General features: G+C 39.3%; 1 protein-coding gene across 2 annotated transcripts in view; it reads right to left on the reverse strand.

Moving 5' to 3' along the window:
- Positions 1 to 25,461, reverse strand: part of tbc1d14 (TBC1 domain family, member 14) — a 46,103-nt gene that overhangs the window by 10,549 nt on the left and 10,093 nt on the right. For both annotated transcript variants that reach the window (XM_024288684.2, XM_024288682.2), the window contains 5 exons: positions 18,062 to 18,185; positions 2,093 to 2,217; positions 1,918 to 2,000; positions 1,730 to 1,847; positions 1,285 to 1,391 (listed from right to left, as the gene is read on the reverse strand). In XM_024288684.2, the coding sequence (XP_024144452.1) occupies positions 1,285 to 1,391; positions 1,730 to 1,847; positions 1,918 to 2,000; positions 2,093 to 2,217; positions 18,062 to 18,185 (557 nt within the window). The remainder of the gene's footprint in view (positions 1 to 1,284; positions 1,392 to 1,729; positions 1,848 to 1,917; positions 2,001 to 2,092; positions 2,218 to 18,061; positions 18,186 to 25,461) is intronic.

The raw sequence follows: 25,461 nt of genomic DNA on the forward strand, positions 1-25,461 counted from the left end.
AGTTATTTAAGGTTTAAGTTGATTTATTCTGGAATAATATTCCTGCATTTTTATTATTCATAATTATGTTAAAAGTTAGCCCTGAGACAGACTGGCGACCTGTCCAGGGTGTACCCCGCCTTCGCCCTTCAGTAGCCGGGATAGGCTCCGGCACCCTTGTGACCCCGAAAGGGATCCAGCGGCCAAGAAAATGAATAAAAGAATGTTAAAAGTTATAATTAAAAGTTTAAAAACAAAAGTTTACATTTTTGGACTAGTTTAGCTAATATTTCAGCTACATGCTAGCTGTTTTGTCTAATTAGGCTTTTTTTTTTTTTTTTTTTGGCTGTTTTGGAATTTGGCTAATATTTCAGCTACAGGCTACCTTTTTGGGCTAACCTAGGTTTTTTTATTTTCTTAGGCTAATTTGGCACTTAGTTAATATTTTAGTTGGCTATCAGCTTCAGCTTTTTCAGCTATCACCTTCTGTGGTTTTTTTAACTATCAATTTCAGCATCTTCAGAGGCCAAATTCAGCTTACAGCATTCACATTAGCATTACTGCAGGTAATCCTATATATCTAGTTTATAATTATTTCAAAAAGTTACGGTTTTAAAGTTTTAAAAAGTAGTTTTAGAGTGTTAAATAAATGTTTATCCTGTTCAGCCCACAACCTAAGGTGTGTTTTGGATTTTGCCCCTTTGTGCGATTGAGTCTGACACTCCTGTAGTACATCCAACGGATTTGACAGATTCTAGTAGGGGGTGGTAGGGGTGTGGCCTTCCAACAAGGTCACTGGTGAGAGTGGTTGCCATAGAAACGATGACTCAGACCGACTTGAACCAATCATGGAAATTAACTTTTATTTATTTGGTTAGAGCTGGAAGTCAATGACTGTTCATGGATGACATCACTCAGTCCAGTTCTCAGATACAGTCAATGGTTTAGTGTTGATTACTCTGAACGGCTGGTGGATGTCATGCTTAGAGAGTATTTCTTTGATAGATGTCTATGGGGTTTTGGCTTCTTGGAACCAGTGGAACGTGAGGGGGGACAGGCCACTCAGTCCAATTCTCATATACAGTCAAAGATCTCAAAGCAGCAAAGATCCAATCTTGCGATCTGAAAATCCAACTCTGAATGTCAGATCTTTGTAATCCAGTTCAACAAAACAGATATCCCTAATGCTGTTTTAATAGCAGCAAATCAAAAGATTATTTCCTCACTAAAGGATTGCAGAAACTTGAAATGAACGTGTGCAGCCGTTTGCCTCTGTGTGATTGTGTGTAGACCCTCTCCACGCACCGTGAGTGATGTTCAGATCGTTCCCCACCGCCAGGCTCCACACTTTCCCTCTGACACTGGGGGGGATGCCCTGCCACCACAGGTCCCTCACCCGGCGGGACGTACACCTGCAAGCAGGACACAGCACTTGTGTTCATGTGCTCTTTCGGGCCACATGGGGGCAGTCACGCCTTCCTCTGCAGCCCTGAAGTCTGTGTGAAGAGCAGGAAACGACTGCAGCTAATCTCCAACCAAATCTGAGTTCCTGTTTCATCACATTTCACCACATAGCATCTGTCTCTGCAGGACTGCAGCCGTCTCCTGACATCAGACTGCTGCGGTTTCAAAAGATCAACACGGGAACTCCCAGTCTGATGCATAAAACTCATTCTGGATTTACCTCCACACCAGCTTTAGAGCTTACTTTGATTCTCATAAAAGCTGCAGTTCAAAACAGATTCCTCACATTGTACTCCAGTTGGGGAGGATCTCCTGGTTCCAGATTTGGGCAGCGTTGCCGATGCTCTCCTCATGCTTGCACCGATCCTCCAGCTGCTTCTTCCTCCTCTGAGCTTCTTTTAACTCTGCAGAAAGGAGGTGCGTGAGCCGCAGGGAAGGGAAGGAGAGCGTGCGGATGCGTCTCCGTGACCTCACCTCTTTTCTTGGCCTGGGCCACCATCTCCTCATACTGCTGCCTGTGCTTCTGGGCCTCCTCTGCAGGCTTGGCTGGAAGGTTACTGTAAAGCACACACACAGATGAGCGAGGCCACCTCAGCTACATTATTCATGATTGTGGGAGGAGTTGCACACGGAAACGGCGTCTACGTACGCTGGTCTGTCCTCCAGGATCAGCGCGGTGGTGGAGAGCGGCTCAAAGTCCAGGTTTTTCCTCACACTCTGCCTGGGAGAGGGGGAGTTAGCAGGTCCAGGTTTGCCACTCCTCGTTTCATATTCCTGAATAAAAAATAAAAAAAAACACAAAGACGTCAAATCAAACAGAAGGGGAAAAAAAAGCTTTTACTTTGATGGGTTTTTCATTCCTGCTGCTGATAAAGTCGAGGAATTTGAATGTGAAAAAGAACAACTCCTTCTCTATGAAAAGATGAGATAAAAACAGGTCTGACAGTCGTGTGACTTAAGGAGCTTTTATCAGGCGACTCCCTCATTAGCACACCTCAAATAGGGAGGGGGGGCAGGCTACGCCCTTCAAACGGGGAATACTCCACCCAACGCATTCAGGCAATCCAATCACAGACCGGAAACAATGCCTCATTGACCAGGGATTTCTACTAGACTTTATTCATTTTCCTCCGAAACAAAGAATTTCCAGATATTTAAAGAAAATGTTGAAGGTCTGAAGCATCAAAACTCTCGTGTTCAGGCAAATTTTTATGATTGTTTTCAGGTTCTACGTACAAAACACGTGGCCATTGAACGGGCGTTGAAAGGTAACCTTTATGCCACTCTAGGCATGTTTACATTAAAACTGAGGTCATCTGGACTGTTTTTCCCAAAAATGTTTTTTTCAAGAACTCTGTATCTTCGCTGGTGTCCGCGGCAGACATACAATCCTGTCCATCTTTGTCATGGGAGGGATCACACGTTAATGTAAGAGTCGGGTCAACTGGACGCCAGAGAGCACGAGGGATAACACAGGTCAAACTTTGACCAATCAGGGACGTTCTCAAACACTTTTTAACCCTTTAACGTCACCAGTGACGCCTAAATGACAATTTTTTTCTAATATGTTAACTTTTGTCCGTTTATGCGACTAAGACGATTTCAGTGGATTCTGAAGTGGAGAAAAGCGGCGTTATCTCAGCCATCTAGACCAGTGGTCCCCATCCACGGGACCACGGAGCGGCTCAATTACCACCGCGTCGTGGAAGAACTAATTAATATTACCAGTTTTTTGTTATTATTATTTTTTTTAATCCGGAAATCTTTTATTTTGAAAATTGACCGGAATTTCTCGATTAGCTTGAGCGCTAACAGCAGTCCGGCGGTGTGTAACATGAGAAAAGTTATATGTGGAACCTTTCTTCACAAATGGATGGGATAAGTGCGGTAACAAGAACAGACGGAAGAACAGGTGATTCTCACATGTCATGGCCGTTTGTGTAGAGATATGACTTTCATGAACAAATCTAATCTGTTGGCCAGTCACAGAAATGCTCAAACAGATGCTCATTTCAGAGAAGTTATGAACATCTGATTCAAGTACTTCCATAAAAAAAGAAAAGGAGCAGTGCGCAGAGAGCAGGGCGGGTGTGGGGAAAGGGGAGTTGTGCGGTGCGTTAAAGTCAGTGCAGGGGAGAGGCGCTCAGTCGTAGTCATGAGTGTTAAAATGTGTGTTAAATGTTTTTGCTTGGAGCTTAAAAGTAGTCTGATTTGTTTCTAATCGAGTATAAATAATCAATTTGTTGGTTACAAAGTCAGCAAACTGTTCATGACACTCAACATTCTTGTAATCCTTTCAAGTGGTTCAAATCTGGTTCTAGATGTTTTGCCTTCAACTCCCACGTCTTCAGAGGAGTTCCTCGGCTTTGTTCTTTTCCTGCTTGACTTCCTAACGACGAGCTCTGACTGAATCTAACAGAAACATCAACAAACACACGGCTCCGCTCAAACAGGCTGCTGCCTGACACGGTCTGGACAGGTGAGTGTTTTCAGCAACAAACACTCATCTGTCTGTTCTCAAAGCTCACGAGCTGGAACAGTAGATGAGGATAACGAACAGAGAAGTTCCAGTTTGGAGAAAACTCACAGATCTGGGTCAGAGCTGCTTCAATCCTGGAGAACCCAAGAACCACTTTATTCTGAACGTTTAAGTCTACTTAACTTATTTATGTGTTTATTTTTTGGTCTGTTTCTTAATTTACGGGGAGCAGTACTTAAAAGCAGCCAAACAAATGAAAAGTGAAGAGATAAAATTATATAAAATGACTGCAGCCAAATTTGACCCTGTGAGTTCTCCAGGGTCTTCATTTATGAATCTTTCCGTTAATGTTAAGTTGTTGAACAGAACATTTTTTTTATTCACACACAATTTAACAGATTTATTGTTACTGATATTTAAAGTTACCTCGACTCTTAAAAAAGTATTTTCAACCCTTCAGGAACACATGAAGACAAATGTTTGTGATCTTATGTACATTTTGTTTTACTTTTAAAATACAATTTATTTTATAAATATAATTTTACAGTATAATTATATTATAATATAATAGAGTAGAACATAACATTAGTACAATTAACTGTAAAAAATGGGATTTACTAACATTTAAAACATTTCTATGCTTTATTGCTGATACTCTTGTTGGCCTCAAGGGGGCAGTGTGAGCACCCTGTTGTGTTTTGAGAGGACCTACATCTAAACATCAACTATGAATATATTCATGTCATATATTGCTTGAAATGTGAAGAAATTTAGATTTATGTTAAGAAAATTATGCCAATAAACCTTAACTGTTAACAAACTCGCCAAAAAAGAAAAAAAAAAAAGAAAAAAGTTCTTGACCATTGATGGCGGTTCACAACGAAGTGAATTTATGTTTTAAAAAATGAGTCCTTATTGAAGTTTTTGCTGTCTAAAAGTACTGAGCAGCTATAAGACAAAGAAGACTGAAGAGAAATCACTCTTAAAAGGTTTAAAGATAAAACTGATATTAGATCATTAAAAATGTACTTTCCATGTTTGACTGAACCATTGAAAAAAAAACACAGAAAAGATTAAATCTCAGAGTTAGAGAAGCTCTCTAACTTTAGACCACTAAGCAACACATCATTATAGTCAGTGTGCTGTGTGGTGAAAGACTGAAAAACCACTAGAATAACTTTGAGAAAGCTGATGAACTTTGGTGAAAAACTACAGGAGAAACTTTTTTACATGGAGGAGAACGTCTCGATTCACAGTTTATAGCTCAACTACAGCTGCGCTTTCAAACATGAACTGTGAGCAATATTCAACAAATACACATGCATACAGAAATATAAGCACTAGGATTATGGATTCATTCATGTAGGGTTGAGTTAAAAACTGATTAGCCAACATGGAAGCTACATTTAATAAGAACATGTTTAATCAAATCCATGAATCAATTTTCCTTTAAAGTCCTTTCTTAGATTAATGTAGAGAGAATGCATAAATTTATCAACAATATTTTCACCTTAGTTCATTTTTTATCACTAAAAAAGAACTAATTTGTAGAGGAAACATTAAAGTGAACTCTATTTTCAAGAAGTGATTCCTTATTTTGTCAGTGAGACCTTAAGAGCTTCAGATAAAAGGGAGCAGAGAGCCAGACAGCAGAATGACGGCAAACGTCAGAGAAGAAAGGTCAAGGAGGAGAACGTGGCAGAACAGGACTAGAACACCTGGGCTCAACGGATCGCAGAGATACAAGGAGGACGTTTGGAGTGGAGCTGAGAGTCGGCGCTCAGAGAGGCCTTCAACATGACAGAGTGACACGCTGAAGCTCAACCAGTCAGGTCTCTGAGACCACGAGGAACGCCCTGATGTCACAATCCTCTGCTTCCCTCGGATCATCTGTGGAGCTAGTTTAAAAGTGGTTGTTTTACTATGATTATGTCATTTCAGACCAAAATCAAAGAATAATTGAGATTCAGATTTCATCATCAAACAAAGATGTTCATGGATCTATTCGTCTGCAAGTGGATTTATTTTTTACGTTACAAATAAGCTTTTTCTAACTGTATTTTTCTTGTTCCTCCTGATTCCCAAACCACTTTGTAAATATCACCAATCGAGCCGCTTTTCTCCTTCAGAATCTGCTGGAATTATCGTGTTAACCGTTGAAAAGTTACACTTCGTCTAAGATTTTGTGTTAAAGCGTCACCGGTGACTCCTCAGGTGTTAAAGGCTTAAAACCACTAAAGACATCATTTTTCATCAGAGTGGGTGCTTTTGGTTCATCGAGACAATTTTATTTAAAAAATTAGAAAAGTTGCACAGCTTAAAAAAACAAGCTTTGAATGAATAAAAATCCTTTATCCTAGATATTCCTGTCCTTCATGTGCTCCTGTATTGTATGTCTCCAGATTAAACAGCAGCCGTATCCCATGGTGACCTCATGCCGAGGTTTCCTTGAGGGGATGGAAAAGCTCTACGACCTTTTCAGAATTACTCACGCTGCTAACCCAGCGAGCAGAATGAGCTGCAGCTTGATGGGTTTCCATCGTAACGAGTGGCTCCAGTATCTGCCCATTCAATGAAAGACCGAAGGTTTCAAACCCTTTAAACACAGACTGCAGCCTCTGCTGTCTCTGTCACCACCGGCGTCCTGAATATTGCAGGAATACAGCAGGGGGCTTCTCCCCGTCTAGTCTGCTAGAGCCAAACCTCGACATAAGACGTCAACAGGTCAGGAAACGGTTGAGAAGAGCTGTCACAAACGATTATTTTAATAGTCGACTTATCACCGATTATTTTAACCAATTAGTCGACTCATCGGGTCACACGCAAAGTGAATGTAAAGCACAAATCTTAACAGTCATTAGCTTTAAACTAAATAAAAATAAAGACAATAAAGACGATGGTTTATTCAACTTCTAATGAATCATGGATCTTCTGTCCTTTATTAGTTTTATGGGAATAAAACAAGATTAAATCAAATGAGAGAGAGATCAGGAATATACTTCCCATCAAACTCATTTTGACAGGTGACCTTTGACCCTACACCATCCATCAGACTCATTCTGACAGGTGACCTTTGACCCTACACCCTCCATCAAACTCATTCTGATAGGTGCCCCGCCCCTCAAGATGACCTAACAATTTAATATCAGTTTTATATATAAAGGGCATGTAGGGTCAAAGGTCACCTGTCAAATGAATTTGATGGAAAGTATATTCCTGATCTCTCTAATGAGGTCGGAATCTGAAACATGGAACTATTTTTCACTAAAGATAAAGTTTTGGTCTCACTGACTCTAATAATGAAAGAAGTATATTTTTTTGGTGCTGAACGCTCACAACTTTGCTATACTTAGACTCCATATAAAATAAAGTAACGACTAATTGACTATTAAATTAGTCGTCAACTATTTTAATAGCAGATTAGTCGAGTAATCGTGGCCGCCCTAATGTTAAGTAAGCTCTTTTATGCGACAAACTTAAAAAGAAAAAATGCTTTTGGACTAAAGATGAATAAAAAATAGGATTCTTGTCACCTATAAAATAATACTTTACAAATTTTGCAATTTTCTGTCAAAAAATGTACATTACTTAAAAAAAGTTAGTTTACGACTTGTGAAATATTTTTTTAATTTTCAAAGAGACTTTTATGACGGAGTATTAGGGCCAGTTTACAAACAATTCTTTTTAAATTAAGACTTTAAATCTCGTAAACTTACGAGAAAAAAAGTCGTAACTGCTAAATGACAAGAATAACGTTGTATATTTATGACTCAAAAAGACATAGGCTAAATGTATTACTTTTTTCTCTCTTTTTTTACGTGTTTCAAAGTTGTACATTTAAGAGAAAAAAATAATAGTAAATAGTAAAGTCGTCGTGGCTTTGAAGTTATTGGTGATCCTGTGAGAAAGTCTGAGTCTCTGAAGCTCCCTGCTTGTCCAAAAGAAAACCAGATAAACACATTTCTCTAGTACCAACTCTACTTGAAAACAGCCTCATTCACATATATTACGGTTATTCTTTAAAAGGATGACTTAGATAGATGGGTACCAGAAGAGTCCACTTTCTTTAGACCCACTTAAGGGCTGCATTCAGACCAGAACAGAGCAGTTTATTTAGGAATGGGACATTTTTCCTACATCTTTTGCTTTGCTTTCACACTGCAGTGTTTGGGGTGGACCAAGCCAGACAACTCATCTGGTGGCAGTTCTGTCCAGAAGGGGGGAAAAAAGTACCTAAAAATGGCTCATTATCTGTATTAATCCAGAGTCCAAACACACCTGAAATAACACACCTGCTGACCATGTTTCAGTTCCCTAACTCACTTCCTCTTGTTCCTTCAGTTAAATGTTTGTGTGCATTCAGACTGTAAGTGAACCATATCAGGATTCACTTCCAACTGAAATTTAGACCTCCACTTTTATGAGGATCTAATTTTGGTCAGGTGTTAACCATTTCATACTGGAGCTGCTGCTGGCAGACAAGAAACAATACAGTCTTTTACCATATACACAACTAACAGGATTCTAACAGATTTTGACATGGAGAAGCTCTAGTCGAAAAAATGTCAACACTCCCGTATTAAAGACCCACTCTGATAAAAAAAAAAAAAATAATAATAATAATAATAATCATGTTTTTGGTAGTTCTTGTGTCATTTTTCTGATGGAGGATGTATATGTAGGAAAATAAGCTCAAAATTGCATTTCTGAACATCTCGTTATTCAAATCGTTGTGAATCAGGAATGACGACGGAAAAAGCTAGCAAGTGTGACGTACAAGCTACTACGGCAAGCCACGAGCTTCCTGCTCTGCTCCATTCTGATCATTGACAGTATATAGAGAGAATTAGACCGATTAATCCCCCCCCTCCCACCCCCGTGTTCCAAATAGGAAGTATCCACTGGTCCCAGAAAGCCAAACTCCCATAGGCTTCTACTGAGAAGTGAACTGCTCTTACTCAGTCATTATACTAGAATAACTATTCCTGATCTGGTTTCTCTTTTTAACACATTCTTGCTAATTTAAATTGTATTTTTCATAATTGTCTTTACTGCCAGTTATTGAAGTTTAAACTGGCCAATCAGATGCCTCAAGAGGACTAAGTGTTGCCCACTGGAACCACCTCGACTGTTCAGAGCGTTTGACAGATTCTGGGTGTGGCTTTCCAACAAACTCACTCCTGATTGGTGAGAGCGGTTTTCTTAGAAATCATGACTCAAACCGACTTGGACCAATCACGGCTTGCTAACATCAACTACTTCCAAAATGTTCTGCATTTCGTTGGAACCAGAGGTAAGGCATTTTCTATTGGTGATGTCACGAGCTTACTTTGTCCATCTCTATACATGTCAATGATTCTGATGCAGCCACTTACAGACATTTAGATTCATGAACGTCTTTGTTTTCCTCGTCTGAGCTGGAATCTGGATCTAAAGTGGATAGCTTTAATTTTGGTTTCACCCCTAATGTTAGCTTGTGGGTGGGAGGGGCTGTTAGCTAGAGTGATGACAGGAAGTAGGGGCAGGCTTACCCTTTCCCAACAGTACCGCCCATAACTCAGGAGTGAATTTCTAATGAACTCCTGCTGCTTTACAGAAACTATGTCCTAGAAAACGACAAGCTTTTTTATTTTGGTTAAAAATAAAAGACCACTGGGATTGTTCAGTAAAAGCTGATCGGAGTGGAACTTTAAAGGGTTAATGTTGTTTTGAGAGGACTGAGCTTTTTTTTGGTAACAGAAACAACTCAATTATCCTCCGATTCACACTGAAAGGCTCCAATTCTGCACATTTGTAAAAAAATAATCTATCCAGGTTTGATAGTCACATTTGTGAGTAGAGTTGTCTGGCGAAATGTTAATTTTTAAACCAAAATTTTAATGTATGTTACTATAAAATAACACCTACTGCCTCTGAAGCTTACAAAACTATAAATAAAGAATCATCTGGTCACACTTCTGATTTAGTCTGACATATATGTACATAAACACACATTTAAGATGACTAAAGCCATCAGACCATCTGGCTTGTGTATGGTATGCTTCCTGTCCTTTTTATAGTTACTTTAGCGCACATGCGTCAAAGTCAAGGTCGGGGGGGCCGAATCCGGCCCTCCAGATCATTTTATTTAATTGTTATTAATGGCCCGATGTTATCTTGCGCTTATATAATTTTGACACAATGTATTTTTATGTAGAGTAAAATATAGATAGTTATTTAAGATTTAAGTTTATTTATTCTGGAATAATATTCCTGCTGTTTCGTTTTTCATAATTATGTTAAAAGGTTACGGTTTTAAAGTTTTAAAGTTTTAAAAAACTGGCATTCTGCTAGATTTTTTGACTATTTTGGCATTTTCTAAGATCTTTTTTAGACTATTTTGGAGTTTAGTTAATATTTCAGCTACATTCTGTCTGTTTTGGCTAATTCAGGTGGGGTTTTTTTTGTTTTGTTTTTTAGGCTGTTTGGAGTTTAGCTAATATTTCAGCTACATGCTAGCTGTTTTGGCTAATTTAGTTTTTTTTCAGCTTTTAGGCTGTTTTGAAGTTTAGCTATTCTTTCAGCTACAGGATAGCTGTTTTGGCTAACCTAACTTTTCTTTTTTCATATAGCTTTTTTAGGCTAATTGGCATTTAGCTAGTATTTTAGCTGGCTATCAGCATCAGCTTTTTTAGCTATCAATTTCAGCATCTTCAGCCGCCAAATTCAGCTTACATCATTCACACTAGCATTATTGCAGGTAAGGTTATATATCTAGTTCATAATTATGTTAAAGAGTTACAGTTTTAAAAAAGTAGTTTTAGAGTGTTCAATAAATGTTCAGCCCGTGACCTAAGGTGTGTTTTGGATTTTGGCCCCCTCTACGATTGAGTTTGTCACTCTTGCTTTAGCGGATCAGGAGGCATTTCTACTCCATCAGTGAATCAAGAGTTACTTCAAACCTGAAGAACACCAATTTAGCCTGCTTAACCCTCCACAGCTTCAAAAGTGAAAAGTGCTCCAGCACTTGCTCTGAGGTGAAGCGCTACACCAACTTTCAGGCGTTCTCAACAAGCTTGAAAGCAGACATTTTCCTCCGAGGACAGACGCGTCCCTCTCCTGGCTGCACAGCAACAATGAGCTGACAGAAGCTATTACGTGAAACCAGAGATGCTGGTTCCTCTGTCGAGCTCTAGCGAGCGATGCTCTTTGATTCTGCCCGACGGGGAGAGGGACGGAGGGTCACCCAGCTCGGCCGCTTGCCCTTGAGTGTTTTTGCCCACTCACCATGAACGCTGCGGTTCCTTACAGGCATCCAGTCCTCCGGTGGAGTTTTTATAAAGCCCTAGCGTAGCATCGCGGCTGCTGCAGAGGGCTCGCTGCTGGTAACAGGACACCCGGGGGGTAGGAAAAGGAGGGCAGAAGAGCAGGCAGGCTGCTGATGGAGGGACACACCCCGCATTGCAAAGGATGCAGCAGCAGCATGATACCCTATTTTCCTTCCTCCCTCACCCCCCTCCTCCTCCTCTCTGACGCTACACGGATCGACTCGACATCAGCGCTGCTGCGTGTGTGTCAGCAGATCAGCGTGAAAGGCTCTGCACTCCGCTGCATCCTGCCAGCCTGTTTAATCAAGCCCAGAGCAGAGATCGGGTTTCAGCTCCTTCAGCCTCGGCCGGCTTCATCCACTCAGCTGGAAATGAGCAGCTTCAGTGTCGCTTCTGTTCTAGACGCCACATTTCCTGCACTTTTATTTAATGCTTCATCATGAGTCTGTGCCAAACTAATAATCTGATTTGTTCTTACACATTCACAATTATTCAATTATTTCAACAATAAGATTTAATGTTTTAAGAGAACTTCCCAATTCTTAAGCCAGTTCTGTTTGGTAATTAAAGGCTGTTGTATTACTGCTTAAAATAAGCATGAGAGCAACTTTGGTTAATATTGTTAATTCTAACATAAAAAACTAACTAAACTCATTTCTGTCAAAAAATACACAAGGTATAACTTCAAAAGAATGTTAGTTTCCGACTTTTTGAATTTTCGACTTTAAATTACGTACATTTATGAGAAAAAAGTCGTAACTATAAAATTATGAGAATAAAGTTGTATATTTATGACTTAAAAAGTCGTAAGCTAAATGTATGGCTTTTTTTCTTGTAAATTAAGTGTTTAAAATGTAAATGTACGACAAAAACTTGTAAATTTAAGAGAAAGAAATTATAAATTAATGAGTTTGAAACTCGTAAATTACAGAGATTATAGATTGTAAATTTAGATTGAGAAAATTTAGACTTAAAGATTAAAAGTCAGACATTTACATGTTTTAAAGTTTTACATATATGGGGGAAAAATCTTGTAAATTTACAACAATATGAGATTTAAAGTCGTAAATTTACGAGAAAAATTCATAAATATTTGATATTCAAACTCACACATTTACGAGATTAAAACTTGTAAATTTATGAGATTCAAAGTCATAAATTTACTAGATTTAAAGTCGTAAAGTTACAAGAAAACTTATACATTTGAAATCAAAACTCGTAGATTTAAAATATTAAAACACGTAAATTTACAAGATTTAAAGTTGTATGTTTACGAGAAAAAAACTCAAAATTACAAGAAAAACTCATACATTTATTAGATTAAAACTTGTACATTTATGAGATAAAAAGTTGAAAATTTAGTAGATTTAAAGCCGTAAATTTTTAAGATTAAAAGTTGTAAATTTACGAGATATAAAGTTGTATATTTACAAGAAAAAATTTTGTAATATTACTTTTTTTGATGGCCCTAATTCTCAGTTGCAGAGGTTCTAGTACATAAACTACATTTTTTATTACTCAGTTTATACATTTACTATTTAATGAACCTAACAATGTGAACAATACTTTGATGTACAGCAGGTTTATTCACATTTCTGCCACATCACTAGAGCTCATCATCATCTATCAAAGGAGACGTCGGCGTCTTATTCCCACCATGGAGCGGCGAGCTACGGATGGAGAGGATCCAACAACATGACACGCTCAACTTTTGATGAGCTGTGACGCTGCAGGAGCTCTGGGACTGCAGAGCGGTGCAGCAACACTCTTAATTCGAAAAACGTGTTTCCATTGCAGCTTTGTGAAGTATGTCATCTTAATAAGCCTCAAAAACACTTCCTCCAAGTGCAAAAACTTTTTTTCAATAAATACGAATTTTCTCGAAATTCTTGCATTTCCATTAAATTTTATTCCCGCATGTTCAATTTCAGTCAATGGAACCGCAGCTAACGATGCTCTTGGAGTTGAGGAGTTTTAATTTGCAGCTTGTTTGTGTATTATAATTTAACATGGTGGCGTCTTCCTTAGGTCAATGACACTTTGATTGTGGTTGTAGTGATATTTTGTGAAGGTCGCACAAACAATTTTTTTTCTTTATATATCCCTGACTTGTGCTTTTGGTTTCATTGGTGGATTTTGAAAAAAACAATTTTTTAGCCTTATAAGAGATTTTGACTCATTTTTTTGATGGTGTCATCATTTCTTTAGGCAGGTCAGTTCCTTTCACCAGGTTCTAAATTTCAGTGAGTTTTGGTGAGTTCTTGAGTATGTCAGAGGTGAAATTTTTGCTCAAAGCTGCATTAGGAAAAAAAATGAGAACAATCTTGTCCGTACAGTCCGGAACAGCTGCAGGACGTTCGCTTTAAAGTCTACAGGAAGATATTCCCAATCAGTTGTAAATAAACCATTAAGCAACACTACCTGTCGTTGCACCTGGTTTGTTAAAACTCCTGTGAAAGGGGCAGATGGAGTCTTTTAGAAAAGCTGCTGAGAGCCGTTGAAATGAAGCATGATGTCACAGTTTACTTCTGCACAGCAACCAGCAGAACAAAGGCTTGAAATCTTAGCCCTGTTAGCCATTTTCAGTGTAGGATTACAGTGACAGATAAGGCCGATATTACACACTAGAGTGTTTGTGCATGTGTCCCTTTGAGCATTAAAACCCATGTATGACATCTTTACAGGGCTGTTAAGTAAACTGTAGGCCCACATGTTTGCCAGAAACACAAAAAGAAACAACATCAGGTTTCTTCCCACAACGTGTCACTAGAACTACATCAGCACAAAGCTGCTCTGCACTTAAAGAAGGACTGACACGCCTTCCTGTCTGTTAATGGGTTGGAAACGGGACAATTATACAGTAGTGGTTTAAAAGTCTGCTGGCAAGGAAGTTGAAGAGCCCTGCGGTTGTTGTACAAACAAATGACAGGTTAAGAGATGAAAGAGTCAACACTTTGGGTTCCATGTACTCCCACTGACATGTCCCACCCATGAAGAACAGATCCAACATAACCCTCCAACAGCTACCAAACTTGCAAACTTCCATTTTGTTCCAGACAAACTTTTACGAGACTCAAGAAAGAAGAGTTTACAGTTAACAAATCCGTTTTTGGTCCCTAACACCATCAGAGCCAGTGATCAGGAGTTTTTCTGAAGTCAAGGACAGAACAAAGCTCAGATACAAGTTCTCCAGTAATGTTCTATGTCTGCAGTCTTCTGATGCTATGGTCTCCAATCCAACTGCCAATGTATAATGGAGAGGCATTGGCAGAACCTTCAAGATTTAATGCCGCCACCCGATGTTTTAGACAATCAGAATGCAGATGGTGGCAGTCAATTCTGCAGAACGGCCCACTTTTTTTTGGCTAGCACTCGACGGCCCTTGATATGAACATCCAGAGACATTTACGTCTCGTCCTGTCATAGCTGCTGACAACCGGCAATTCTGGCTGCCACCACCCCGCTGTTGGTTTATTTCTGTCACTAGACTGCCACTGCGTGACCTCAAAATGCCCTTGACGTGTCAAGGTGGCCAGTTATCAGCTTTCAGAGAAAAATCATCCTGTCTCCATTTAATTTGAACTTCTTTAACCCTTCTGCTCTCCTTTGCTTGTTTACATTAAAAGTGGGGTCATCTGGACTGAACTTTTTTTCTATCATTGATTTTTGAGTTTCACTAATTTCATGGCAGACTTAAAATCATGTCCACCTTTGTCATGGAAGGAATCACACATCAATATGTGGGTGGAGTCATCTGGACCCCAAAGAGAGCGGAAGGGTTAAACCTCCACGATCACAAATACAACCACACGATCACCTGTCAAATTAGCTGAAAAGCTTGCATTTAGGTTGTAGAGCAGTGACATTTTGAGACACGCGACATCAGTCTAAAGCCAAATCTGAATTCTCCCCTACCCCTCCGGTTGTAGGTGCTTTTGAAGCTGTAGTGGTGTCTGAACTTGTTTTTTAAGGGGTAGGGACTTAGAAGTTACTATCCCTCAGGATGTTGGAGGAAGTTCAGTCCATGAAGATCTTCACTTCCTCGTCCGAGCTGACATCCGGATCAGAACCATACAGCTGGACATTAAAACAGAAGAAGAACTAGTTCAAACTAGACTTGGAGACGATGAGCCTCTACACAAAAAGTTTGTCAGACAGCTCTCAGTTTCTGCGAGTCTGTACTGTCTGTGCAGACGTCTGCAAGAGCTTAAACGGTAGTTCACATGCTGTGCCAGGATCTGGATAAACCTGTGCAGAGCAGACACTCACAGGACTTCATTTCTCCCATCACTGACTGTGAATGAATCCAATGTTTGCTCCAATAATAAACCTTTCATCTCTACAGCACATTTTATCAATAAGGAAAACGTAAACATCCCTTCATTGAGGTGTTTCATTCATCGACAGTTGAAAGAGACCAGCAGCTGAAAAGAGACCACTCCCACTTTCTGTCAGGAAGGGCCTGCTCTCTGTGATTGGCTCCAACACAAACAGCAGCAGCAGCCCGGCAAATCATCGCCAAAGCAAACACAGCTATTGTACCTTCTAGGGAGCCGTATCCGAACATTAGTGAGACAAAAGACTCTCCAGAGCCTTAATGCTGTTTATGTAGCACACAAAAAGCAGATTGTCTCATCTGTCATCTGTGGTAGCAGCTGCTTTCATGTCAAAATAACAAAATGGTGTTATTCTTATGAGAATTCACGTTTGATTGTCTACACTGAACTCCTGATTCACTCACATGGTTGTGAGGCTGTGAGTTTGCTAAACAAGCAGGACAGACTGATAAAAAGGGCTGTAATGAGTATCTGAATACTCAGACATCTGCAAACTGTTCCAGAAATATTGAACTTCATTATTTGTATTGTCCAAGATGGCTGACTCGTAGTCTTTATATGTATGGTTACGACGAGTAAAAATTGTGGAATGACGTTGGATTCTAAGTATATAAACTAAACATATCGGATGTGTTACTATCACCTGACGTAAATAACTATAAAGTAAAGCTATCAAGAACTGCAGCAAAGAGGTCAAAAAACTACAAATTCGGTTCAATAAATTGATTTAGTTTAAATATAGGCAACAATTAGAGTAAAAAATATAATGTTATCAAATTACGAACATTAGAAATATATCTGTGCTTGATTTTATGATGTCATCTGACAGTTAGTATGGGGGAGAAGCCGTACCAAAACGCGTCCAAAATGTTCATCTAGATCACATGTCAAAGTCAAGGCCCGGGGGCCGGATCCGGCACTTTGGGTAATTCTATCCGGCCCTCCAGATCATTTTATTTTATCGTTATTAATGGTCCAATGATATCTTGTGCTAATTCTAACTTGTATAACTTTGACAAAATATATTTTTATGGAGAGTAAAATATTGAAAGTTATTGAAGGTTTAAGTTGATTTATTCTGGAATAATATTCCTGCCTTTTTATTACTCATACCGTATTTTCCGGACTATAAGTCGCGGTTTTTTTCATAGATTGAATGTCCCTGCGACTTATACTCCAGTGCGACTTATATACGAATTTTTAATGATGAGATATGGACCGTAAGTCTAGAGTGCCCTCTTATGGTGATCTATGCAATTACTTTATTTACTTTAGTTATTCAGACGTGACACAGAGGACGAAGAATTTAAGGGGTTTAGTGATATGGAGTGAGATTGCGTGCAATTAATTACAGTAAAGATACAAAGTTGATGAGTTCTTGAGGCTATAGTTAAATAAAACTGTTATGTTATATAAATGCTACACCTTTTCGTATTTTTCATAATACTAATATGTGAATCTGTGTTGTTGACACATATTCAGCCTGTTTTCTATTCACTTATGAATGTTATAACTTACCTTCCAGGATGATGTAATATCATTTTTTTCAACCAGTTTGTAAAATAAATTACTTGAAAAAAATGCGACTTATACTCCAGTGCGACTTATGTATGGTTTTTTCTTCTTCATTATGCATTTTTTGGCCCCTGCGACTTATACTCCGGTGCGACTTATAGTCCGAAAAATACGGTAATTATGTTAAAAAGTTCTGGTTTTAAAGTTCTAAAAATTGGCATTCTGCTAACTTTTTGGACTTTTTTGGCATTTTCTAAGATTTTGTAGGCTGTTTTAGAGTTTAGCTAATATTTCAGCTACATAGTAGGCATTTTGGCTAACCTAGGTTTTTTTTTTGTTTTTTAGGCTAATTTGGCATTTAGCTAACATTTTAGCTAGCTATCAGTTTCAGCGTTTTCAGCTATCAGCTTCAGCGTTTTCAGATATCAGGTTCAGCGTTTTCAGATATCAGTTTCAGCGTTTTCAGATATCAGCTTCAGCGTTTTCAGATATCAGGTTCAGTGTTTTTAGCAATCAATTTCAGCATCTGCAGCTATCAGCTTAACTGATTTCAGCTATCAACTTCAGCCTTTTTGAGCCATCAGCTTAAGGGTTTTTAGCTATCAACTTCAGCATCTTCAGCTGCCAAATTCAGCTTACAGGATTCACACTAGTATTATCACAGGTAATGCTATATATCTAGTTCATAATTATGCTAAAAAGTTATGGTTTGAATGTTTTAAATATTTAGTTTTAGTGTTCAACAATGCCCACTCATGTGTTGAAGTGCCCTTGGGCAAAATGCTGAACCCTACATTTCTCCTGGTGGTTATAGGTTGGTGTCAGTGTTTGGCAGAAGGCAGATAAGCTGTACAAGTATATGCCATTTATCATTTGACCATTCAAACATAATAAGTGAAAGAGTAAGACTCTGGGAATGGTTGCTCTTAATTTGTGAATCTAGATCCACAGAAGCACACGTGATCCAGTGTGGACTCTACCTTTTGTATTTTCTTTGGGTCTTTCACAGGGACTTCCCGCAGAGGAACTTTTCCAAACAGCTTCCAACCGGGATCCTTCTGCTCCACAGACGGACTGTCCTTCACCTTTTTGGTAAACACGCTCCTAAAGGAAGGCGGGAACAGACAGACGGATGGAATTAGACGGGAGGATAAACAAAAGCGGGTCAGTGTAACAAAGATCACTTCACCGTTGCTGTCCAGGACCTGCGTACCTGTGTGTCTTTAGAAGAGGGTTCAGGAACATAAATGTGTTTTAATGAGCAAAAAGAAGCGTAAACAGCCTGTGAGTCATCTCATAGTTACAGCACTCAAGGAACAGAAACTGGACAAAAGAGTTGAGCAACATATAAACTACCTTCACTATACTAAACAAAACTGAAACCTTGAAGATAAGACCACCTGCCTCGTATTTGTCTGGAAATCACCTGGAATTTTACACATAGCTGCAGAGACGGCGTCCTGTTCACAGCGGGGTTCCCTTATCCAGCTAATACTTCTGTTTACCACAGAGCTGTCGCACAGCTGTTACTGCAGCTCGAATGTTAGCATGAGAAGACATGCAGTCCTGACTGAGGATGAGCGGCTGCTATTGATCGATAAAGGAAAATTCTTATACCAAAGCTGGACCATCCAACACTTCTCTTTCTGTAGTGACGAAAGGAGTGAGGATCGAGCATTTCTTTTTGTGTCCTCAGATTTTCACGCCTCTGCTGCTGACACTAACACTCATGACTGCAGGAAGTCATGCCACTGTCCTGATCACTTTATTGTTGCTGTAAAAACCATTTCAGAAAAGAAACTTTCAACAGACTCCTTGGAAACTGCTAGGACTGCACCATGAGAGAGAAACTTGCGATGTGCAACGTTACATTGGAATTACACTGATCCATCTGCAGTGTGTCTCCTTTGTGTTGCATAGGAAGTATGTCTCACAACCGTCAGTCAGTTTAAAGCAGAGGTGTCAAACTGAATCGCACAAGGGGCCAAAATCCAAAACACACCTTAGGTCGTGGGCCGAACAGGATAAACATTTATTAAACACTCTAAAACTGCATTTCAAAAACTTTAAAAACGTAACTTTTTAACGTGAACTGAACCTCGGGATCCCACCTGTACTGGTATCCTAACCTTAGCATGGTCTGCCTTTGGTACAATGTCCGGTACCAGTTTGCGGCCTGGAGGTTGAGGGGCTTTAATTTAATTGGAAATAAAAAAAAAAAAAAAAACTTTTGACGGGGAGGAGTCCTTAACCATTAGTCAATATGTGACAAGTTGGGAATGAGAGTAAGTTACAATATGTTACCAGCTCAAAATAACATCGGGCCGTTGATATTAAAACTACAAAATGGTCTGGGGGACGGATATGATCACCTGGTGGGTCGGATCTTGCCCCTGGGCCTCGACTTTGACACATGAGGTTTTAAGTGTCTCTGTTATGTCTACGGTCTGTTCCCCCTCCACCCTGGCTTCTGTAGGAGTTGTTTGTCCTGCCATCCCGTGTCGTCAACATCCCAAACTTTGACGATCCCTTTGACGATCCCTCTCCTCCCACACAGAAACCTTGTAAAACATGTTTTTGTGTCATAAACGATGTTATGCTTTTGTACTTCCACAATTAAACTTTCATCATCCATGGCAAAAATGGACAGTGGGGTTATTCGTGGCGTTAACATGCCTCGTTGTGTGGGCACATCACCTTACATTTAAATAAAATTCTATTAATTTTACTAAGAAAGTACAACCCAGGACCGGTTTCGGGTTTCTCTGGCTTTTTGTCACAAAATTAGCACGTCAACAGACTGGACGGACGGAAGACAGACTCAGACATGACCGAGGCGATGTAAACACTCCGATTGATTAATGAATCTTTTATTTTTTTGTGTCAACGCACCGCAGATGGACCAGTGTAAATCAGTGACCAATATTGTGTTGACAATTTGAATTGTGATACATGAACGCATAGCAAAACAAAAAACAACGAATGCATTATGTTCAATTCACTGCAATTGTTTAATTTAATTAAAAGCAGTAAAATGATACTGCTAGTTATCTCAATAGGAGACAATTGTAGATGGAGCAAACACACAAAAGACCAGTTATCTACATATCTGGTAGTACTGGCCATAACTAATATAGACAACAATGAAGAACAATGTAGATCATGTGCTGGAGTTTTATTAAAAAAATACAATAGTTTCTCTGTCTATGCAAGAGTATAAACATTTAAGGTAACCATGCATCACAGTTTAAGCTGTCTTATGTGATAATGCACAAGCTGAAATTGTGATGTCGATAAATTGTCGATTTATCGTGCAGGCCCCTCATGTCTGTGAAAACATCACTTTGGACGGCTTTGACTTTGAGGGATTCACCGTTCCCATGGAAACCATCACTCTGGTCTTTTGATACTACACACATCCAAATGAAAAGCCGTTGTTGATGTCAACTTAAGCCAATTTTTAGCTCCTTTTCCTCTTGACTTACTGACAATGAAGCAGATCAAACAATAAAATGAAAACACTTCCTTATGCTGAGCAAGAGATTAAAACGAATGTCGTTCTGAAGGCCACCTGCTGTGTTGTCACTTTTGCAACTGAAATGTCATTTAAAAATAAAAAAAAATTACTCTACATTTCTTAACCCTTAGCAGCTAAACGTGTAAAGTAACATTTCACACCTCAAAGAGCTTTTGATTCCACCTGTAGAAGGTAGAGAGGATTTCAGCTCATACAGGACATCAAAAACTGAAGGGTAATTATTATAAAACATGTTCTTGAGTCAAAAATAACCAAATTTCTAAAACCTGAAGCCTAAACTTAAGTAACCCTGTGATAATAGGGATGCCCCGATTAGTCGACTAATCAACTATTAGAATAGTTGACAACTAATTTAATAGTCAATTTATATCATATAGAGTCAGAGTGCATTGAAGTGGAAAGTTATAATAGCATTCTGCTAACTTGTTAGACTATTTTGGCATTTATTAGGGTTTTTTAGGCTATTTTGAAGCTTAGCTAATATTTCAGCTACATGCTAGCAATTTAGACTAATTTGGGCTTTTTTGTTTGTTTTTTAGGCTATTTTGGGGTTTAGCAAATATTTCAGCTACATGCTAACTGTTTTGGCTAACTAAGGCTTTTTTTGTTTTTTAGGCTAATTTGAAGTTTAGCTTATGTATTAGCTGGCTATCAGCTTCAGCGTTTTTAGCTTTCAATTTCAGCATCTTCAGCATTCAGCTTACAGCATTCACACTTGTATTATCACAGGTAATGACCCGATCAGTCGACTTATTAGAAAAATAATCTGTGATTAGTCGACTATTAAAATAAGCGTTTGTTGAAGCACTAGATTAAAATGCCAAAAGAATCAGAGGGCGAAGGCCAAGGCAGAGTCAGCTGTCAAGTGCAGCCTGAAAGTGACATAACAGAGATAGACTTGCACTGTCTTGGGGTTATCGTTTCAGAACAGCCGTAAAGTCCATGAAGACAGTTACTTATTATCAAGTTCACCTGCACTGATTCCTTGTCCTTTTTCCAACGAATTTTTCCAAAGGAGCTATTCAGAGTGAAATCTGGAAATGAGGCGATGAGGTTTTTCCTTAAACGGTGAGGGGAGGCGGCGTGGAAACCAAACGAGCCGGCACAAGAAGGAAAACAGACTTTTTCCGATCGTAAAACACACGACTGCGTGGGACCAAGAACCGCTCCAGGCTGCCTTCAGATCGGCAGATTGTTCAGGTACACTGAACCGTGTGAAGTCAGCCCAAAACTATGACAAAACCTGTCACACCGAACGGCAATCTGGATGAAAGCAGCTGTTAGATGAAATCACAGAGCTGTTTACCTGTTAGTGTAGAGGAGTAGAGACGGCACAGCCATCCCGCTCTGCCAACACACGCTCAAAACCAGCAGGAACCTGGGGGCGGAGCTCCCACAGGAGCAGAAAACACTCAAAGCTGAAGCTGTCACTCGGAAAAATCTCCAATTTTTGGAGGCAAAAAGAAGTCCTATCCAGCCGCTGAGCTCTGACAGAATGAGAGGAGGAAGGAGCAGACTCCTCCTCCTCCTCAGGGTTCCCGCCCACCTCCTGCTGAGACTTCACAAACGTGACGATCACAAGTCTGACAGGCGGATACGGAGAGCCTAACTACTCTAAGAGATAACTGATTACTGAAAAGGGGCCAACGGAGGAGCGAGACTGCCACACACAACCATTACAAAAACACCTAAGATCATTTCACCTCCGACATCCAACTAGCACTAAACTAACATCGAGTCTGCACACCTGACACACCTCCAGCTGTGAGCACACAGAGGAGAGTACGTCTGTTTGTTAGATGACTGAAACACACGTCACTTCTAGTGTTTAAAGACCTGAGTTAGCACTTTTAAACTCAATCAGCCTGTTGTCTCCACAATCATGTGACTTACACTAAACCATCACAGGACTTGTTCAACGCTCAAGCAAATACTTTACTGACGTTGCAGTCCATGTCACTACTGAAGTGAAACGAGAGAAGCTGGATTCTGACCAGGATAGTACAAACTGTAAAAATATTTTTTATTAAATGTAAATAAAATAATAATATTTAAATCCCTCATCCACCAGCTCAGATAATAACACTGTCAAGCACTAGGTGGCAGTGTGTGTTCCTTTGCTATAGCTGGAGCTGATCTGAAGCATTTTTTAAAGTCCTACTCCAATACTATTTTTATCTCTAGTAAAATCATTCCCTCTAGTCTATATACAATGACTGTGCAGATTTTAACCCAAAAAAAGCAATAGTCATCTTTTTTTATTGTGTGTGTACTGCTAGCTTACAGCTCATCACAACCCTAAGCTAACATTGGCATAGCAAAAAATAAAAAATAAAAAATGGCAAAGCTATGCAGCCGTACAGTTTTGACAGATGTCAACTCAGATTAGAAAAATTAATTGGTCCATTTTTCTGCATCAAGAATGGAGACCAAAGCCTTGTTTCTTGAGCGGTCTGGTACGGTCCAGTTAATTCTGGGAGACGGTTTGTTTTCACAGCGCATGCCTGGTGTAAACCGCTAGCGCGGTGCTAGCCCACCGTGTATCATACTGCTACCAAATGATGGCAAGGAACGTTTGTAGTTCCACTGCAGACCAGGCCTTGCTGTTGTTGGCAGGCATCATCAATGTAGACTCGTGACAAAAAGAGAAGACAGGAAACCACAAAAACACAAATGCTTACAAACTTTAGCTTAAATGAGCGCTATATTGACGCTTCTAGCGTCGTTATCAGTTTCTGCCAATCAGTGGGTGGCTACACCGGCTCCACCCCAACCGTTTCATTTCATTTTTTAATGGACCTACAACAGGTGGGGAGCCTCAAGAGGAACGGGTCGAAACAGTTACATGGGTCAGTGGAAACGAAGCTTAAGGCCCAACCACCACAGTTTTTGCATCTTAAACCTGAGCTTTCTCAAACTGTGAGTTTTCATCTGCTCGTGATCCAACACGATTTGAATAAGAAATAGTCAATTATTTTATAAATGTCTTCCACAATGATAAAAATTCAGTAACAGCATGTTAAACACACAATTTTTATAGGAGCGGGCCTTTAAGGAGGCTAGAAAACAATACACCTGCTACCTAGACAGCGTAAAACTGAGAATTTAAACCGGAAAATGTGTTGATGTTTGCCTCGTCGGCCATCTTACTTTGATGAATTGACTATCCATTTGTACAGAGAGGGAAAAAACGTTCACGTCTTGAGTCTCCACATCGACTGTTCTTTAACAGTACCAAGACCCAGTTAGATATGGTTGTAAATGGATTGTGTCCTGGAGAATGTGCATTGTGACATGCATAGTACTGAAAGGTACTGAGGGAAGCATCGTTGTTATGACGGCATTCCTTTTAGTCCTTTGAATCCAACATGGTTCACCTTTAACCTTTAACCTGGTCTTTCTGGATTGGGTGCGTCTGTTTAAGAAAAACTTGATTTGTTAAATGAAGGTGTAAAAAAATAGACTTTTTAAGCATGAAAACTGAAAATATTATGTTGTGGGTGTGTAGTGTAACTTCATTTATCTTCACTTGATTTTTAAAATTTTGAACTATAATTTATTATTCAGAAAACAAATCACGTCTTAAATCCTTTTGTTTAATGCTTTGTCTCCCAGGATTAAAGGAAACCTTTACACAATACCTTGAACTTGGCTGAGTCACATTCCACCACACTAATGTGTCATGAAACAACACAGCAGGTCACGGATAACAGCTGTACATTGAATTTCTCCAGCAGCAGCCTGGTCCAGGACAGAGGAAAAGCTCTGAGAAAGGCCCTCAGCTGTACATAACCAGAACCAGAACAGGGTCAGAGCAGGAAGTGTCGCCCTCATTCGTTCACCATGTTCTTTCATTCCTGTTCAGGGAATTTTAAACCACGTTTGCTGCATTCCAAGAACTGAAATTAATAACTGACCAAAGTAAACAAATCGTCTGATACATCAAACCATAAACACTCCTCAACATTTGCTTTTTGTTAGTTTTATAGACATTTTCCTTCTTTAAAAGACCCACTCCAATGAACATTTTTTTACTGTAACTATGTCCTAGAAAACACAGGGGTTTTTTTTGGCTAAAAACGACATAATCATAATTAAAAGACCATTAAGAACGCTTTGAGAATAGATCAAAAGATGTTTGGAGAGACTCCTTAAAGCTCTTTCAAGTTCTTTTTTGCCGTTTATAACTTTGAAAAGGTAGAAAATGATCAGTGTGTGTTTGATCATGCTAGGGCTGTCACGATTAGTCGTTACTCTATATTATTTGGAGTCAGAGTGTAGTAAAGTCAAACATAGTTGTGAGCGTTCATTTCCAAAAAAAATGCACTTTATCTTTGGTTAAAAATTGTTCCTTTGTTTGAGATCCCAACCTCATTTGTTTTGTCTTGTTTTAATACCAGAAACTAATGAAGGACAGAGGCTGCACGATTCATTAAAATTTTAATAAACTATCATCTTTGTTTTTATTGTGCAAATGCTTCGTAAACATCCACACTACAGTCATTCTCCTGCTCCTTTCTGTACGTTTTTGGTACGTAAAAACTCAATCATACTTTCAGCAATTTCATCAATCTTGGTATCAAAACGTTGAGTTCGTTCAGGAGTGTGAATTTTTTTTTTACTTTTCACTGACCTGAAAAATGATCTGAACTGTGACCCTAAAACCGTGACTTTATCTGAACTGCGAGTTTTCTGATCCGTTGCACCCCTACTAAAAGCCTAAAACTACTTACAAAGTCCCCATTTAGACAAAGAGTGACAGGAGTGAGATTTCAGGGTTTGTATTTATGATTTTAAAGTGATTTTGAAGCCATCCTTTTAAGTATTGTAAGCTAATGTTTG

This window comes from Oryzias melastigma, linkage group LG18 (genome assembly GCF_002922805.2).
Source record: "Oryzias melastigma strain HK-1 linkage group LG18, ASM292280v2, whole genome shotgun sequence".
In the NCBI taxonomy this organism is placed as follows: Eukaryota; Metazoa; Chordata; class Actinopteri; order Beloniformes; family Adrianichthyidae; genus Oryzias; species Oryzias melastigma.